General features: G+C 41.6%; 1 protein-coding gene across 6 annotated transcripts in view; it reads right to left on the minus strand.

The window, feature by feature from the left end:
* The window catches only part of Paip2 (poly(A) binding protein interacting protein 2), a 17,244-nt gene extending 2,697 nt beyond the window's left edge, over positions 1-14,547 (minus strand). Inside the window, exons 1-5 of one of the 6 annotated variants that reach the window (XM_076912817.1) lie at positions 14,396-14,514; positions 13,019-13,091; positions 8,784-8,909; positions 2,892-3,055; positions 1,226-1,405 (exon numbers count right to left, since the gene is read on the minus strand). In XM_076912817.1, the coding sequence (XP_076768932.1) occupies positions 1,226-1,405; positions 2,892-3,029 (318 nt within the window). In that variant the 5' untranslated portion in view covers positions 3,030-3,055; positions 8,784-8,909; positions 13,019-13,091; positions 14,396-14,514. Of the gene's footprint in view, positions 1-1,225; positions 1,406-2,891; positions 3,056-8,783; positions 8,910-13,018; positions 13,092-13,543; positions 13,917-14,395 lie in introns of those variants that run through there. The other 5 variants (XM_076912819.1, XM_076912820.1, XM_076912818.1 and 2 more) reach the window with 5 other exon arrangements.
* Between the last annotated feature and the right edge of the window lie 395 nt (positions 14,548-14,942).

The following is a 14,942-nucleotide window of genomic DNA, read 5'->3' on the forward strand; positions in this document are numbered from 1 at the left end:
GAGTATTCAAGTTTAGGTGATTAATATGAACAGCTTAGTAAACTAATCCATAATAAATAGAAAGCAACTGAGAAATTCCAGAGCCTAGGAGTTCAGATAATTTTCTTGGTCAAAAAAGTGAACATCCGCCGGGCAGTGGTGGCACGCACCTTTAATCCCAGCACTTGGGAGGCAGAGGCAGGCAGATTTCTGAGTTCGAGGCCAGCCTGGACTACAGAGTGAGTTCCAGGACAGCCAGGGCTACACAGAGAAACCCTGTCTCGAAAAACAAAAACAAAAACAAACAAACAAAAAACGAAACAAAACAAAACAAAAAAGTGAACATCCAAAACCAGAAAAAAATTGTAATTTCAAATTCTTGTGGAGCATGGTGGCATGCTTCTAATTCTAGGTCTTGGCAGTCTGGGGCATGAAGATTGCTCATGTTTGAGGCTAGTCAGGGCTATGCATTGAGTTCCACCTTGGAACTAGAGTGAAACTCTGTTTCAACTACCCACCCACTTCATGAAACAAATTTATTTAAAAGACTCCTCAGGTTCTACATTAGTGATAATGTAAAACTTTATTGCAAGCACATTACCAGGGACAAGACTGAGAAATAAGAATTTGAACCTAGGTTTGTATTCTTTTACTGCCAAGAGCTTGTAAATGTATCTCGAAGAAACTCAATCAGGAGATCTAAGAAATTTTGTCAGGTAAAAATTCCAAATTTTACCAAACATTTAGGTTAAAATTAAAAAAAGAAATTTTCATCAAGCTACTTTTCTATCTAGATTTACAACAAAAGAAGTTAATTATGGCATATGGCTTAAAATATCTTAAACTATGCCATCCAAAATCTTAATGTAAGAGCCAAGTATGGTAGTGCATGCCTTTTACAGTATTTTAGTTCTGCCTCTAGAACTCAGGAGGCAGGCGAGCAGGTATTGAAGTTTGAGGCCAGCCAAGGCTACACTATACAAAGATACAAAGCTTCCAGTCCTGTCTAGGACACTTAAATATTCCAAGGGCAACATTGAGTTTAATGCAACATCAAGGCTGAAAGCAGCAACAAGAAGTTAGCTCCCTATCACAAATGAGACAGGAGACCTCTGCTGCCATCTAAAGTGGAAGCTTTTTCAAAGGACAAGAGATTCAGAACTCTTCCTTATTCAGAGAGCAGCTGATTTTTCACTTATGGGAGATGAGGTAGGGCCTAATAAAAAGATAAGAAATGACTTTTTACCACAAGATCTTCCAGAGAAGAGCCATCACTGATAACAAGGTCATTAAACTGGTCTTGGATTTGGTCCATAGTTTGCGGGAGATCTCGTGCTGGAATAAACCATTCGTGTTCTTCTTCCTCTTCCAGCATTTCTTGGAAACAGCGTTCAATAAATTCTTCTTCCCACAACTCCTCTTCTATCTAGATTTACAACAAAAGGGGTTAATTATAGCATGTAGCTTAAAATATCTTAAACTATGCAATCTGAAATCTTAATGTAAGGGCCAAGTATGCCTTTAATCCCAGAACTCAGGAGGCAGGCGAGCAGGTATCGAAAAGTTTGAGGCCAGCTGAGGCACACAGTGAGACTTTGTCTCAGGAGAACAGAACCAAATCAAACCATAATGTGCCTGGCTGTGTGGTTTACAACTATCATCTTCACACTTGAAGAATAAGATAAAATGACTACTACAAGTTCTAGGCCAGCTTGTGACACAGTTTGATGAGTTTCTCAAATGTTCTCTTAACAGCCAGGCTCAGCTGTAATCCCAGTACTCTGAAGGCTGAGATATGTGGAGTTCACATCCACACAAATCCCACATGTCAGAGCTGGGAGTGTAATTCATTGATACAGTGCGTTATTATGCAGAAAGCGGTGGCGGTGGGTCTGACCTCCTAATACCAAAAGGTAAAGGCTAAAAACTTTCCTCCCTGCTTTTGTACTACGGGGGGGGGGGGGGGGGGGGGGGAAGAAATGCCCAAAACTACCATAAAGACCTAGCAACATCTGTTTAGGGCTATTCTTGTCTCTACAGAAAAAAATCCCATTGAGAATAGCAAAGTAAAAAGTAATGGAATGATCTCTTAAAGGAATTTTTGAGAATTACCCAGGAAGCCTTAAAATATCCAGGCATTAATCCAACCTCCATAAAGACTAGAGAAAATCTCAAAGGTAAAGATTCAAAACCCCTCAACTGATTTCAGTATGATGGAGAAGACACGGTCAACTCTCAAAGCAAAACAAAGAAACACATACCCTTAAAGGGGTTGAGAGGGCTCAATGGTAAAGAGTCCTTGCTGTTCATGCAGAGGACCTAAGTCTGGTTCCCATACCCACATGGACAGCTCATGATTGCCTCCATTCCAGCTCTAGGTGATCCAATGCCCTCTACTGGCTCTGAAGGTACTTGTACACACATGCATAAATAGTAAAAATAATCTAAAACCCAGGCCTAATGGCTCATGTGTTTTTAATTCTAGCACTTGGGAGGTAAAGGCAGAGACTGACAGGTGGCTCTTCATGTGAAGAGCAGATAATTTTGAACCAGGATATCTGTGGTCTGTCTGTTCCAGTTTTCTAAATATTTTTTGGATTTGCATTGTAATAGAGATGTGACTTCTTTAAGACAGTGGCTTCCAAACTGAAACTATCTGGGAGCTCTTTTCAGTTTCCCAGGCTCCACCCTATTCTTCTGAATCAATCTTTAGGGTGGGACCCTGAAACCAGCTGCCCAAGTAATTTCAATGAGCAGTTTAGTCTGACAGTAATTGGCAGCCAAATAAAATAGGAGTGGTAGCACATAAATCCCTAGTGCACATAAAGGACTAGACACACAAGAGTTCAGTGCCAAGCACATATCTGAGATATGAAGCTATGAAAAGAAACATGTCTGTATACAGAACTAACTTGTCTGTTGAATTCCTCTTCATTTTCCATCCACATGTACTCTGCAAATGGATTATCCTCTTCATGAGAATGACCGTTAATAATCACATCGTCATTGATGATGCTTGGGCTAGTACTGCTGCGACTTGGATCTTTCATGGTTGGTGTTCGTTGTCGTTTTTAACCTTTAAAGTGGAATACAAACTTAATGAGCACACTGTTCTCACCCATCATGGTATCAGAGGCACATGCTACATTAGTTGGAAAGCTTCTCTCTTTTTCCACAATGACTTTAAGAGCTGAGGGCTAGGTTTGAGGTATAGATGTACAACAATTTTAGTGTTTGTGTGGGGACACGGACATATAAGAGAGCCAGAGGTCTGGCGCCATCTCCTTGTTTAAAAAGGTTTTTTTTTTTTGTGTTAGTACTCAGAAGCAGAGGCAGGTGGATGGATGTCTGTGAGTTCTGGGCCAGCCTGGCCTACATATGGAGTTCAAGCATAGCTAATGCAACACAGTGTGACCCGGTCTCAACAAAAAGTATGACATATGCTGTGTCTGAGATATAGACATATGCACATGTCATCGGATGTGTGTGGAAACTAGTAAGACTATCTAAGTTGGTGCTTTCTTTGCACTATGAGTCAAGCTCAGTAAGGTTTGCAGGCAGACGCCCTAATCTACTGAGTCATCTTCTTGGCTCCCACATTAAAAATAATTTTTTTTTGTTTTTTTTGAGACACAATATCACTATATAGTTCTGGCTGCCCTGGAACTATGTTAGTCAAGGCTATCCTCAAACATAAGAGATTCACCTGCTTCTGCCTCCAAGCGTTGGGATTAAAGGTGTGTGCTGCCATGACCAGCCCGAAAATTCTTTAAAACTTGATTTCAGTTATGTTCCAGAACTAAAACTAAAAAAAATAATTCTTGAAAATTTATGTTTGAAAGTCTAGTGGTGGTGGTGCATGCTTCTAATCCCAGCACTTGGGAGGCAGAATCAGGCAGATCTCTGAATTCGAAGCTAGCATGGTCTACAGAGTAAGTTTCAGGACAGTCAAGGCTACACAGAGAAACCCTGTCTGAGAAAAAAAAGTTTTGTTTCGTTTGAGTGCAGGCACGTGTATGTGGAGATCAGAGGCTGATTTTCCAGAGTGGGTTGTTTTCCATTCAATTGAGGAAGCATCACTGCACAACACAGTTCAGGCCAGAAAGGCTTATGGAATCTTGATGATTATGTCACCGAAAGATGGTGAAAAGAGATGCTGGGGATTTACAGCAACCTTATGAAATATACTGTTCACTGAGTACACAGTACAAAGACATCTACATTTGACAAAGGATACAAGAAAGATGCTTGGATTAGAAAAAGCACACAGACTTTCACAAGAATATCCCAAGAATGAAAACAAAATTAAAAAGAATCAAGATTCCGAAGCTGCAACAAAGACGTCCAAGATGAGAACATGTCACATAGACACGGATGTCACACACTTATGATCAATCCCATCACTGGAGAGGGTGAGGTAGATCAAAATGTCAAAACCTCCCTCATCATAGGGAATTTGAGGCCTGGCTATGTGGGATACTGTCTTAAACCCGTTGGGGCTGTTTTTGGATACTCAGTGGTAGAGCACGAAGAAGAGGTAGCATTAGGTGGCAGCCCACACCTATAACCCCAGCATTTGGGAGGCAGAGGCTGGTGGATTTCTATGAGTTCAAGGTCACCCTGGTCTACAGAGTGAGTTCTAAGACAGCCAGGGCCACACAGAGAAGCCCTGTCTTGGCAGGAGTGGGTGGGTGGGTGGTGGTATGAGGCTCTGTGTTCACTCTCTAGTACCATGGTGTGGTGGGGGAAAGGGGGAGAGACAGATGGACATTTCACCAAAAAATATTTTAACTCCCATCAAATACAAACAGGGAAAGGATTTCAACAAAGATAAGACAGATATATAAGACACACAGATGGCTTATAAAAACAAAGCTCACACCTTAAGTCCAGTACTCAGGAAACAAAGGAAGAGATTTCCTCTGCTGAGTTTAGGCCTACCAGAGCTACACAGTTCTTGTAGTTTAAAAAAAAAAAAAAAAGTCTATAAGCAGCGTTTAAAGTAAACATCCATTAGAGAAATACAATCCAAAGTCACAATAAGACAGCAGACCACACCCCCTAGGAGAGCTATAGTAAGTCTAAGAAAGAATGTAGAGAAACCAGAACCCTCACTCACTGAGGGCAGGAAAGTAACATGCCACCAACTGCTTTATAAAATATTATGCCAGGCCCTTAATAGTTTAAACAAAGACTATCATTTGGAACAGCAATTCTATCTCCTAGGTATATACTTAAGAAAAGTGTATGCCTACATATGCTGGAACATGGCCCAGGTATGGAATCATATGAGAATTCTGAGTGCTTGTGAGCACACTTCAAGAAAATAAGAGCCCGTGACCTCAGTTTCTTTAAAACTTGGAATTGTTCTTGGAAAATATTTTCATGCTCTGCCCAGGTGTAGGATAGTGAATTTACATCAGATTATTCATTATTGTTTGCTGCTGTTACTCAATTAAATGTTTAAACTATCCTTTATATGCTCTGGAAAGCCACTTATGCAATGTGTGGCTTGTTCTTGTGATTGTATATAGCTAGACTAACTCAAGAGAACTTTATTCAGGTGAGCTTTATTAATCCCCAGGGGTTTTAAGCCTGAGGCTCCAAATAAAGTTGGCTATTGCACGAGAGTTTGGTTGGCCTCTTCTATTGGCTCCACTCTCCCAGGCCCCACCACTTCTAGAGCAGTGACATATACACAGGGCAGGTACAACACTGCATGCCTGAGATCCTGGAGGGAAAGAGTCCAAGTGAAGCAGCAGTCTGAGGTCAGCCTGGGCTACTGAGGGAGACATTGACTGCAAACTAATGAAAAAATAACTGGGAAGCTTAGTCAAAGGGCTAGCTACTATAAGTTTAAAGCCAGCCTGGGCTATATAGCAAGGGCCAGACCAGCCACAGTTATATAGCAAGAGCCTGACTCAAACAAAATCCAAACCAAACCAAAAAACTAGCCAGGTACTTGTCACAAGAGCATGAGGACCTGAGTTCCATTCCCAGCACCCAAATAAAAAGTGGAGCGTGGTGGTGTATGCTGTCATGGTAGCACTGAGGTGGTGAATCCCTGGGGCTTGTCAGCCAGTCTAGGCTAGTCAGAAAGCCCTCATCCTGGTGAGATCTCATTTTAAACCAAAACCAAAAAACCAGGGTGGCTCAATGGCTAAGAGCACTGGAAGAGTGAGTCTTTTTAGTTTTACAATTACAGCTCCAGTCCCAGGGGATCAGATGCCCTCTTCCTCAGTGACTTCCTGAGCACTGCACACATACAGTGCCACAGGCATACTTACAGGCAGAATACCCACCTACACACAAGACATACAAATTTAAAAAATAAAAACAAAAGATGGGGTCTGGGGTGGCCCACACCTTTAATCCCAGAACCCAGGAAGCAGTCCAGCCTCTGTGAGCTCCAGCTCAGGCTGGTTTAGAGTGAATTCCAGGACATCAAGAACTACAAAGGAAAATTCTGTCTTGAATCCCCACAAACAAAACAAAACACAACACAAAGCAAGTTCTAGAACAGCCAGAGCTACACAGAGAAAACCAGTGGAAACAAACAAAATTTAAGGGGGAAAAAGAAAAGAGCATTTAACTGTCTGGTGATAGTACTTTCTAAGGGACAGACATATAAGCCTATATAGATCTGTTTCTAAATCGTTTACAAAACAATTTCATTATCTGCCTAGTCTTTCAATTTTGTCTTACAGGGTGCTAGCATCTCCCCCCCCCCCCCCAGGCAAGAGTTTCATTATGTGGTTCTAGCTGTCCTGGAACTTCATACATTGACTAGGCTGGCCTCAAGGTCTCAGAGATTCACCTGCCTCTGCCTCAAGTGGTAGGGATTAAAGGAGTTTGCAACCACCACCCAGTTGTTGTTTTATTCTTTTTTTCTTTTTCTTTCTTTTTTTTTTTTTTTGGTTTTTCGAGACAGGGTTTCTCTGCGTAGCCCTGGCTGTCCTGGAACTCACTCTGTAGATCAGGCTGGCCTCGAACTCAGAAATCTGCCTGCCTCTGCCTCCCAAGCGCTGGGATTAAAGGCGTGTGCCACCACCGCCCGGCCATGTATAATTTTCTTACCTTTTTAGATTTGATTAAATATTTCCCTCATGATGTTTATTTTCTTAGTTATTTTCCTATGGGTTAAACTGTTTTTCTTTTGTGTTGGGGATTACACCCAGGGCATCAGAACACAAGCCAGGTAAATCCTGTACTACCAAGCATATACTCAGTTCTTTGGTTGAGAGTGGAGAAAATTAGATAGGGTCTTTATATAACCTAGGCTATCCTTGATCTCATGATACTCCTGCCTCAGCCTTCCGAACACTGAGGTTATAGGCCTTTGTTACCACAATCAGCTAGCATACATTATTTTTTCTTGTATTTTCACTAGGGTATGTGTAAGTGCAGGTGCCTACAGAGGCTAGAAGAGTGCACTGCATCACCTGGATTTGGAGTTTATAGGCACTGTGAGTCACCTGATGAGTGCTGAGGACTCAATTCTTGTGGCCTGCAAGAGGTCTACATCCTCTTAACTGGAGCCATCTCTCTAGCCCCGTTTTTAACTTTTTATTCATTCTTTGTGAATTTCACATCATGTACCCCAATGCCACACATCTCCCCATCACTCTGTATCGGTCCTCTGCTTCTGCAACCTCCCTCTCAAAAGAAGCACAGAGAAAACAAATCATCTTGTAGAAGCTGTAATGTGTCACATAGTATATATACCCTTTTGTCTACTTGCAAATGTTCACAGTAAGCAGTCAGTGGTCTGGTTTGAGGCCTCAGGCTTCTACCTCACTATCAATAATACTGAAATCCTCACAGGGACTCCTCTCCTATAATCTGTTGTTACTCTGGAAATCCTGCAGCTTTGGATCTGCAGGACCAGCTCCAACAGTTCATAGAGGGGGGTAGATGAAAGCCCCTAACTCAAAGTCCTTGATTTGGGCCTGGATGTTAGTTGAGTTGGTCAGCCCAGCAGCTCTCCAGCACTGGCCCAGCTAGCTCATCCAATGCTGCAGTTGGCAAGAGGCAGGACTACCTTTCTCACCTGCCCAAGGTGGAGAAGGGTTTGGGGTGCAGGTACAGACTGCACCTCAGGGCAGACCAGTGGCAGGGCCAGCTCTCCTGAGTGCCCTAGTATGTATCTTTGAAACAAACTTTTGACTACTTAACAATTCATATTATCATCTTTATTTTACTTGGTTCATTGTTCACCATTTTTTATTTTCTTTATAGTACTGGGGAATGAAATTGAAGGCCTCATTTATGCCAGGTAAGCACTCTTCTCCACTGGCCTACAGCCCTTGCTAGGTCTTTTAGAGCCTGTGGAGGTCAGAAAAGGGCATCAGATGCCTTGGAATTGGTTTCCAATAGGATAGTTGGGAGCCATCATGTGGCTGCTGGGAACCAAACTCAGGTCCTCTGTGAGAGCAATGAGTGCTCAAGTTATCTATTTCCAGGCCTTTAAAAGTCTTTGTAAATTAGGCTGCCTGTGAACTAGAGACCCTCCCCTCTGAGCTTCACAGTAACTGACATTACAAGTCTCACCACTCTTGACATTCATCCTTGTTTCTTATATTATCTTCTCTTAATTTGATACATTTGAATTTTACGATTAATTTAATGTACATGAGTTTCCTGTCATTCACATCTCACAGAAAATGGAATGGGTCACAGATGCAGACACACAAAAACCTCTGACGTTTGTGTATGTTGTTCTATTTATCTGTAGGCTCAGAAAACCACAACAAACTACACTTGCTGTATGCCTCTTTGGAGACATAATCCTGGCAACAACTCACATAGCCCTTGGAGGAAGAGAAGAGCAGCACTTTCTACAGAAGATGCCAGGATCATTACTGCCATCAGCAATCAGGATCCATTCCTAGTCCACTGGAAACTGGACTTCTAAAGATGATGCAGGGCTCCTGAAAGGTAGATTGTTTTATATTTTCGTCTCATTTTATATGTGTGTTTTGTTCTAGTGTATGTCTGTGCATCATACACATACCTGGTGCCTGCAGAAGAGGGCATGGATCTCCTGAAACTACAGCTGTGAGCCATGATATGGTTCTAGGAATCACATCTGGGTATTCTGAAGCCAGTGCTCCTATCAGAGTTCTCCCTCCAGCTCCCTGTTCTAACTTCAAGAGCCCCCCACCCCCCGCGCCCCCAAGGCTTCCTGGGCTTACACATTCCCAAACAACTGTATGTTTAAAAATGTCTGTTGCCATTCATATTTGAGTAGAAACTTTAGTCTGAACCAAACTTTCAGACTTTTGTGTTTCTAGTCAACAACCTATACTGAATTATTTCAGGCTTCACTGTTGTAGGGAATTAATTTTTATCTCTTGTGAATACTGACAGATAGCCAGGCATAGTAAGTACCTAATTCCTATAATCTCAGCTACTCAAGAGGCAAGAGGCAGGAAAGCTAGTCTTCGTAAGATTAAAAAGCTATCAAGATAAGTTTTGAAATTTTATTATTTAAAAAAAGAAAGAAAAAAGATAAAACTGAGGCCTATTGGGTTGGGAGTATAGCCCAGTGTTAGAATGTTTGTTATTTTCGGGGCTCTAAATCCCCAGCACCACAAAAACAAGTAACCAACCCCATCAATAGGGGTAGGAGCTGACTAGGGATTTAGAGAACTTATTCCCATCTTACATGAGGTAGGGGAAGAGAAGATGGCTAGGTTTTAAAACTTAAGATTTATAAATTTTTTAATGAATATTTTAATTTATTTTATGTATGTGAGTACACTGTCATTTTCTTGAGACACACCAGAAAAGGGCATTCGATTCCATTACAGATGGTTGTGAACCACCATAAGGTTGCTGGGAATTGAACTCAGGACCTCTGGAAGAGCAGACAATGCTCTTAACAACTGAACTATCTCTCCCCAGCCTTGAATTTATAAATTTTATTAGACTTTTGTTACATTAATCTTTTTCAATTAATACTGCTTAGAAATCAGGCAGCCACTTCAATTTAGGAGCTTATTGGAACTTGATTATGATCTCTGTTCCTACCTGAAATTCTTCACATATTGTTTTCCAGCAGTGTCCTTTTATAGTGCTATTAAAACTTAAAATATAGTTTTATTGTCTTTTTCCACATTTCATCTCTTAATAATTGTCATTAAAATTCAAATAGAATTATCTTCTGTTTCTTTCATTAATTTGCCTTGAAAGGCATTAATTTTTCTTCTGTGGCTCCTTATCTTTTAAGTGCACTCTATGTTACCCCTACCACATGCTCTCTAAAGTCTACCAGTCTCTTCATGTGTTAAATAAAAATAAATATTCTAACAGGCGCAGACAGTGATGCCGATCTCTAATTCTAGCACTCAAAGAGTTTAGGTAGAAAAAGCCCTGAGTTTGAGGCCATCCCAGACCACACATTAAGTTCTAGGCCAGGCTGAGATATGCAATAAGAAAGATCTTGTCTCAAAAACAAAACAAAATTCACAAGAGAAAAATATCTTCATTAGTCCTTTTGGGGAAGCATTAAATTTCTGTCATAGGGCTGGAGAGAAGGCTCAGTGGTTAAGAGTATTGACTGCTCTTCCAGAAGTTCTGAGTTCAATTCTCAGCAACTACATGATGGCTCACAACCATCTGTAATGGGATCTGATGCCCTCTTCTGGTGTGTCTGAAGAGAGTGACAGTGTATACATAAAGTAAATAAATCTTAAAAAAAAAAAAAAAAAAATCCTGTCATGTTTGACACCACAAGGTAATAATTACAAGAGCATCCTAAGAGCACAACTGTAACTTTAGCACTTTGGGGAGACTGAAATGAGAAAATATGGAGTTTAAAAGGTTAGGTGGGGTGTGGAGGCTAGAGAAATAGCTCATATGTTAAGAGCACTGGATGCTTTTCCAGGTCTTGAGCTCAATTCCCAGCAACCACAACCATCTGTACTGGGATCTGACGAAGACAGTGTAGTCATACACATAAGATAAATATACACAAAATATAATCTTTAAGAAGTCATGTATACATAATACATACTATATATATAGCCAAGACTTATTTTCAAAAGGCAAGGGAGGGGGGAAAGCAAGGAAGTAGACAGTGCTAGATGGAGCATGCCTTTGATCTCAACACTCAAAAGGCAGATCCAGGCTAGCCAGAGTTATACAGTGTGCCTGACTCAAAAGATTAAAACAACAACAACATTATTTCATCATTATTAGTTTGCTTTATTCTTATTAGCTGTGCAATAAGTTATTTAATCTGAGCCTCACCTTCCTCACATGTAAAATGGGTAATAATTTTAAGTACCTAGGGCTTAAGAGGTGGTTCAGCAGCTGAGAGCACTTGTAGTGTTTCAGTTCCTAGCACCCACAAGGGAGCTCACAACCATCATTAGCTCTGGTTCCAGGATCCTATTCCATCCTCTGATCTTTGTAGCAGGCATATGACACACACACACATACACTTACTCACAGGCATAATCTAAAAAGTCTATTTAAAAAAAAAGATTATTTAATTTTGTATGTGTGTTTTGCCTACAGGTATATATATATACATATCACAGGTTGCTCAGTGCCTGAGGAAGTTAGAAGACAGCAACAGATACTTTGGAACTGAAGTTACAGATGAGCCATTATAATGATGCTGGGAACAGAACATGGGTCCTCAGTAAGAGCAATGTACTCTTAACACCTGAGCCACATCTTCAGCTCCCCCCTCCCCAACAGAATCTTGTAAACCAAGAGCAGCCTTGAACTCCTTGAACCTCTGCCTCAATTTCCCAAGTGCCTCCTGTACCTACTTTTTTTTTTTTTTTTTTTTTTTTTTTTTTTTTTTTTTGAGACAGTCTCACACTGTAACCCAGGATGGTCTCAAATTTGGGGTAATTCTCTTGCCTCAACCTCCTAAATGCTAGGATTATAAATATGATCTAATCAAACTTAGCAAATCATTTAGAACAACTAAGCCTCAAAAGGAAGGTACAAGTTAAAAATCACAGGTCTTATACCTGTAGGAATGAAACAAAAAATCCTATTCAAAGTGTTACAGAAAAATGGTAATCAAAGGCTAGAACCTACCAGTGTGGTGGCAGACCCTAAAAGTCCTACCTACTAAGGAAGCAGAGAGGGTAGGCAGTCTAGTCACTTTATCAAGACTCTGCCTCAAAGGGCTGGAGATGTTAGCTGTTGCACTACAACAACAAAACAAAATTAAAAACCCTAATGTTTATAACACTCATCTCTAATGTTATAAAGGCGATTTGGTAAAGGTAAGGATGGCTCACCATTCTCCATCATTTTAATCAAAAGCTCAACTACATCAGAAACACTAATTTATGCTAACAGGTATCAAAATTAAGACTTATTTCAAGCCCTTCAGGCAGCTGACCATTTTATAATGGTACCAATTAAGTCATTTTAATTATTAATTAGAATTTACTTTTTTAGTCCTTTAGTTCAACTTGCCATATTTCAAGTATCCATGCTCCCCCCAACCCCCCCCCCCCCCCCCCCCCCCCCGCATCCCCCTTATCTCACTATATAGCTATTGAACTCAGAGATCTGCCTCCGCCTCCTGAGTACTGGGATCAAATCGTTAGCCACCACATTAGGCCCTATATTTCATGTTTTCAACAGCCAAACAGCCACAGGAGTGCTGAGTTTCACAGAATCCAGCCACCACATAGTTTAATTAATATCTATAAAAGTACTTAGAACGATGCCTAGCGTTATTATTAAATGACATATACTTGCCAAATCTGTTAAGCTGTTTTATCAACTTTAAAATAGGTAAGAAAAAACCCGTTCCACTTCACACGATGTTATATGAAAATGCCTTTGAATTATACAAAGATGTGAAAGTCCAAAAGGTTATTATACTCCCTTCAATCTTCCACAATACCCATTAAAATGGTGAACAGTAGACATTGTGTAATTTCCATTAAAATGAAGCAACACTATCTAGAGTTATAAAGTGATAAACCTAAGATTCATTGTTTACTGGAGGTAAAACCTGGTATAAACTTACTCTGTCCCAAAGAGGATAGAAATCACCTACCTCAGTTTGAGTTCTCAAGGACCAATATGCACAGCCTTTAACCATTACAGTGAATCGCCATTCCCCCCATCCCCTAAAGAAACAGATAAATAGGATATAATTTTTTTTTGAAAGTTACCTATCTTTGCAATACATATTTGTGAGAATGGTTTTGTTCAAGGTCATTAACTAACACAGAGACTATTCTCAATATCCAGTCATTCACAAACCAGAGCCACAGAACAACAATTACTGGATCTCATTAAAGTCCTTGCATAGAACCTTTTTCTAGTTGAAACCTACAGCTGAAACTTCAGACGCTACCTAATGAACCAACACCTATCAACTGCTAAAAGCAACGTGTGAAAAACGTGCTACCTCGATACAAGGAATGCTCACCCAACACACGCAAAATGAACGTTCACTGACATAGGAGTCAAAGGCTGTCAGAAAACTGAAAACCAAATTCGTTCTAGGGTTTGGGGCTGCAAAATCAGGGAAAGTAAAATAACAAATCAAATCTTTTAGCACATATTAGAAAATTACCTCAGGCTGCTGCAACACGTTTTTAAAAATTAACCTCACCAGAAGCCCTACTATCCTACCCTCTTTCCTTTCCCTGAAGTAGTAGTGGCGGTAAATAATCATATATTAACGAAAAGTTAAAAAAAAAAAAAAAACAGTATCAAATCGTAAGAATTGAATGGGTCTTTTAAGTTTATCTAGGTAAAGCCTTGCTTGTGTGTTCCCATCGCCCCCAAACAACGGCCCTATCTGGAGGACCCGATAAAGCTTAAAATAAAGGGGTAGGAATGGTGAAGAAACGGAAAAGGTTGAAAAAGATACAAGCCGTTCGACCGTTACAGAGTGCTCCCCTGGGACACCGCCAGCCTGCCAGTCCCTTTTCTCCCCAACCCCAGCATTAGCAGAAACGCGCAGGCGCAGCAGTAGGGACAGCGCGTGGCGACGCGCAGGCGCAGAGTGAGTAGAAACAATGAGCTTTGTTGCCCAAGTGGCAAAGGGGGAGGGGGGGAGCGGGGCGCAGGGGAAAAGACACTGAACAGGAGGGGGCGGGGGAACCTGATTGAAGAATGCAAGAAAGTGCTATCCCAGCAACACTCGCGCGTCACAAAAGACCCGGATAGAGTCTGACTGTGCAATCGAAATCATAATGAAATGAGAAAAATGAGCGACGGCCATTTCGTGGATAGATGGAGCCAGCCCCAGCTCATCCCTCAAACTCGGCGGAAATGAGCCAGGAACAACCGAGGTCAAACTCAGCTCGAAGGCCCACAGCCTAGGCGGCCCTTTTACCCCCTTCAGCCTTCTCCGAGTGCGACCTCTCGACCGCCGGGGTCGCCATGCCCTCACAACGGTCCGTCTGACGGGACCCCTCACCCAGTGCACGGCAGCGGGGACGGTAGCCAACGAATCCTGTCGGCCTCCGCGGATCTCCACAGGCAGCGCCGCTCCCCCGCTCGACGTGCGCTTTGCCCGCCGCCTCCCTTCTCCAGTCCAAACAAACACCCCTGCCCGGAAGTGACTTCACTTCCGTCACCACCGGCCCCGCCCACCCATTCTGTCTTTGCTTCCCGGCAGAACCACTAGAGGGCGCAAGAGAGAACGCAACTCCAAAGATCTGGTCTCTGTGTTGTACTCTTGTTGAGGAGCAAAGGCTTTCCAGGTGCTCTGCAAAGACCTACCTCGGGTTTTTCTAGTCCTGTTGACTTCTCTGAGGCACGTGTGGCTCCTCATTCGCCAGCACCACCAGACTGATGTGATTCTGTGGATATGGGAGCTGGGAACTAAGGTATGCATATGTGGCTTTAAGTATATACAACAAAAGAAATATCCAAATAATGACTACACACACACACACACACACACACACACACACTAAAAGTAAGAACTATGTACTAATGTCATGTTGAGATCCTGACATAAA

The sequence above is a fragment of the Arvicanthis niloticus genome, chromosome 14 (assembly GCF_011762505.2).
Source record: "Arvicanthis niloticus isolate mArvNil1 chromosome 14, mArvNil1.pat.X, whole genome shotgun sequence".
NCBI lineage: Eukaryota > Metazoa > Chordata > Mammalia > Rodentia > Muridae > Arvicanthis > Arvicanthis niloticus.